Raw genomic sequence first — 4,707 nt, 5'->3', positions numbered from 1 at the left:
ACAATACATGCATGGACTCTTCTGCACCTTGTTGACTAGTTTATTGTGTTGTTGATGGGAATGGACCAAGAATAATTTATTTGGATATCTAAACTACACGACCATTCAAATACTGTGGGGAAAAATATCTATTCGAGTTTATTTCACAATGTCATCACATAATTTAAATCATTCATTTTTTAGATAATCATCATTTATAAGAAGTATTGAGTTCATCTATTTATTTAGGTAACTTTTTGTAAGGATCATCTTTGAGTAATGACCTAAATCATGAATCTTTTGGTTAATAAGATAACATTGTGCAGTGCGCATAGAATAATGGCTAGTGTTGTAATAACTTAATAATAAGAGGTTAGAGCTTTTGGATAAAAACTGTAAAATAATAATTAAATAGTGGGGTTCACATGAAATATTGATGTACCCTCATCTAAATATTACACTGACATGTTGAAGAAAATTTAATATTACAAGGAGTTTGTAGTTCTAATGATTAAGATCATTTAGTTTTACCTCGGAAGATCAATATTCAATTCTTCTTCCTTCATATAAGTGTTTGTATGAAAAATAAAATATAAATACTAACAATTTTATACACTTTGGTATATGCTCAAGCACAATATGGCTTCATATCCTCAAATTAATTATAGCATGTATCATGGGTCACCCTTTTTTATCTTTCTATAATTCAATATGGCTTCTTAGTCTCAATTATAACATGTACTGCAAGTTTGATGAATTATTGCTGTTTAATTAATACTTTACATTGAAATTTATTGAACTCAAACCAGTTTCTTAATTAACTAGTACTATCTGCTTAACATACGACAATAACATAACAATCTTATTATAATAACACTCGATCACTCATCTCGGAAGTGAGTGGTATAATCCATGCAGGCACATGTGCTTCTTCAGCGTAGAGGTCTGTTCATTATATTCTCCTTCAACTCGAAGTGCTGGCAAAAGGATTAGGAGGCATGGCTAGATGCTCACCTTCTCTTTCCAACATTTGAACTACAACTTTCATGGAAGGACGATCCATGGGATGCCATTGGATACACCACAAACCCACAATAGCAAGTTTCCTAGCAATTGTAACATATCCTTCCTCGTCCCCAATATGGATTCGTAGGTCGTTGCCTTGCACTAAAAGGTTATAGATCCATTCTGGGAAGTAGACTTGGCTAGTGGAGTCTTCCAGGACTTTAAAGTTTTTTCTTCCTCCAACCATTTCAAGCAACAATATTCCAAAACTATAAACATCTGATTTGTAGGAGACATTGCCGAAGTTCCTTGAGAAGATTTCGGGTGCAATGTAGCCCATGGTCCCCCTGGCTGTAGTCATCGATATTGCACTTTGATCCTTAGCACAAAACTTGGCTAAACCAAAATCAGAAACTTTTGGAGTGAAATCTTGGTCTAGCAATACATTATGTGGTTTGATATCGAAGTGCAGGATTCGTTGGTCGCATCCTTGGTGAAGATATTCAATTCCTCTAGCTATTCCTAGAGCGATATCTTGCAACTTATCCCAACCAAGGAATGAATTCTTAACATCTGCTGATGATAAGAAATTTTGCAAAGAACCATTTGGTAAGTATTCGTAAACAAGAGCACGAATAAATCCGTCAGCACAAACTCCAACCAAGCGAACCACATTGACATGGTGGATTTGACACATTGTCCCCACTTCGTTTATGAAATCTTCCCCATTTTCATTTGAATTGTTGAGGATTTTCACAGCAACAAGTAACTCAGAGGAAAGCTTTCCTTTGAACACTGTTCCATAGGCCCCTTGACCCAACTTTTCCTTGAATTGATTTGTTATCCTCTTAATATCAGCATAGGAATATCTACTTGGCTTCATCGCTCTGTAATCATCCAAAAATCTTTCAATTCTAAGCTGATTTTCTTTTTCCATTTTGTTAGAGGTATAGACATGGTAGATCGTCGTCACCTTCGCTATTAGAACTAAACACAGTGCGCAAATACCTGCAAATATTTTCTTTTTGGGTCAAACGTTTTTTAAAGCGTTTTTAGCCATTTTAAACTCTCTTCCAAACACACTCTTGATTAATTTCCTCACCATTATGTTCATAAAAGAAGGAAAAGGGAAGAAAACAAAAAAAGAAATTAGATGAAATGAAGGTCTGCGGATATAGCTCACCTAATATCTTCATATTCGTCCTTCTAAGATTGCGACCTGTAAGAGTTGTCATGAAATAAGGGCCCCGGTTCGAATTGATGAAATCCAAAATTATAGTTTGCATAGAATCTTCAATTAATCTTGAAATTATAGTTGGAAAGTAAACTATTGGAGTGTAAAATACCTTTGCAATGTTCACATGATGGAATGGACCAACGCAATATTCCTATCTCATCATATATATACGCAGGATCTGATGTGTAGTCATGCAACTTGATACAAGACAGTATGGGCAGGTAATCAATGGAACAATGACCAATGACAGCGTAAATATGGTTACCAGAATTGTTGCCATGGCAAGGGCTCAATCTCGCCAGACAACCATATCCGCAACCATATTTATCTCTTACTGTTGACGATGGACAACTGAATAAGGGTGTGCGGCCTACGAATTGAAAGGGATAAGAACCATTACTGTAAAACAACTCCCTTGGCAAGCAACCATCATAAGCTCTTCCTCGAATTGCATGAGATCTGTAGTTAATATCATCAACAAGGAGCTTAGTTGATGATGCCATCTCGAGCATAGTCTCGTTGTATTCAGTGCAAGAAAGATCAAAGCCCCGGAAGCCGCAATGGATTGGCTGCCTACCTTTAAGTCGAAATGGGAATCGGATGGCTGGGCCGTCGGGGCGACATCTTGTTTCTCTGCAATCTTCATGGCCTACTCCACCAGTGACTCCTATTCCTATTACTACTACCACGGCCAACCACCATAAGAAATTCATGATGAGAACCCTTCCTAAGCAAATAAATCGAATTGCATGCAGATGATATAAAATCAAGGGTCAGTACTTCAATTTGATTACTTCTAGATGATATGGGCCCCACTCCATCTAGATGTTTGAGTCAATGGCGGGCGGGTCATGACTCATGCAACCCCTCTTTTTTTTTTTAATCTGATTATCTCTTTAAAGGTTTAAATTAACTGTACTAAATTGAAAATCTCTTTCTTCCGCTCTGACATCATGTCTAGAGGAAGTCTCCTATTTGCTGCTTACACAGCGCTCCTCCTTCATCTTTTTCTTCTTCTTCCTCCCTCTTGTTCCCAAACAGCTTCCAATAATATTACAGGTAATAAAGTCCATGATAACTCGGATTGTACCCGTTCCTGTGGAAATATTAACATAAACTCTCCATTCCGATTGAAAGGAGACTCTAAACACTGCGGCGACAGCGACAAAATGTTCAAGCTATCTTGTGAGGCAAAGTGAAATGGTAATACTGATCATGCAGTGCTATCCTTGTTTTCAGGAAAGTATTATGTACAAGCAATCAATTACAATAATAACTTCACAATCCGACTGTGGATGCTGGCGTTCACAAGATCAAGGACAACTACTTCTCCCACCCACTCTACTCCTTGACCCCCTTCAACTTTTCTGACTCTTGTTATAATCTTCCTTCTTATGAATCCTTTTCTGGTCTTTATAATGAATCCTTCCGATTAAGGAGTTCATCAATGTTTATAATCTTCCTGAGCTGTGAAAATCCAATGAATCCTTCCGATCTCATTGTTTAAACTTGAAACAGCTCCATGCATCAGTGGGGCCAACAACTATTCTTCTTCCAATTCTTCTTTCTCCAATTTAACAACATATTCTTCTTTCATAAAATTTCGGGTTGGGCGTGGCTATGCAATTGGCCCAAGTTTAAACAATTCGGGGGATTCCTGCAAAATAACACTAATGGTTTTGGTGTCCCCTTCAACTGAGGAGCTCATGACGTCTTGCAAAGATATATATAATGAAATAGCGCATGGCTTTGAACTCTCATGGCTTCTTCATGCATGTACAGAAAGTTGCCCATCAGGGGAAATTTCTTGCTGGGAGAACTGCACCGGCACTGGAATTCAAAGTCCACGACCAGGTTAGACGATTGCCAAACCTTTAAATTATAAATTATATATTAAAGAATGCTTATTTACTGTAGTGCCTTCAGATATTAAGGTCAAATATCTGTTTTACCCCTGAAAGTCAAAGTAACCCAATGTGATGACTACGGTAGCATGTTGGACTGTAATTTCCAACAGTTACTAAGCTAATGTTACAGTTTTCTTTTCATAATTTATGTATAATTTAGGCTTATTTATGGATAAGCCCTATGTGTTTTCAAAATAGTCTCAGATTTACCACATGTTCTTTGAAATGTTTCAATATACCACTTATACTTTCAATAAGTGTCTCACGTTAGCTATTCTGTCATATTTGAGATAAGTTCCTTTAGCTGATGTGGCCTCCACTTCTTTTCAATCTCTTAATAAGGGAGAGGAAGGTTTAGTTAGGTTGACAAAAGGGGGAATTTGGGAGAAGAAGGTTAGGTTGGGGGAATTTCATATTTGAGAATCTGGATGTTCAGATTTGGGAGAAAATGAGGAATTTAATTTATAGATTTTGAAGGGGGCATCACTCAACTGTTATGTAGTTTATTAAGATCAGTTGTTTTCACATCTATGAACAAATGCATGATAATAGTTAAAAAATATACTGACTGGCGATTTC

At 36.9% G+C, this 4,707-nt stretch overlaps 1 protein-coding gene across 1 annotated transcript; it reads right to left on the bottom strand.

Moving 5' to 3' along the window:
* On the bottom strand, positions 890–2,724 carry LOC109949610 (rust resistance kinase Lr10-like). Its single transcript, XM_020565685.1, has 3 exons — positions 2,331–2,724; positions 2,168–2,203; positions 890–1,992 (listed from the first exon to the last, which is right to left on the bottom strand). Exons 1-3 carry the CDS (start codon positions 2,722–2,724, stop codon positions 944–946), a joined length of 1,479 nt encoding a protein of 492 aa, XP_020421274.1. The 3' UTR covers positions 890–943.

This window comes from Prunus persica, chromosome G6 (genome assembly GCF_000346465.2).
Source record: "Prunus persica cultivar Lovell chromosome G6, Prunus_persica_NCBIv2, whole genome shotgun sequence".
In the NCBI taxonomy this organism is placed as follows: Eukaryota; Viridiplantae; Streptophyta; class Magnoliopsida; order Rosales; family Rosaceae; genus Prunus; species Prunus persica.
The sequence above is the reverse complement of the archived record's forward strand: the minus strand, read 5'-3'. Positions and strand labels throughout refer to the sequence as shown.

Excerpts from the sequence above, each read along its gene's own strand:
- LOC109949610 (XM_020565685.1), bottom strand. The coding sequence starts at position 2,724 with ATGGCATCATCAACTAAGCTCCTTGTTGATGATATTAACTACAGATCT. Across the intron at positions 2,204-2,330 it reads ATCATGTGAACATTGCAAAG|GTCGCAATCTTAGAAGGACG; the intron begins GTATTTTACACT and ends CAACTCTTACAG. Across the intron at positions 1,993-2,167 it reads GACGAATATGAAGATATTAG|GTATTTGCGCACTGTGTTTA; the intron begins GTGAGCTATATC and ends AAATATTTGCAG.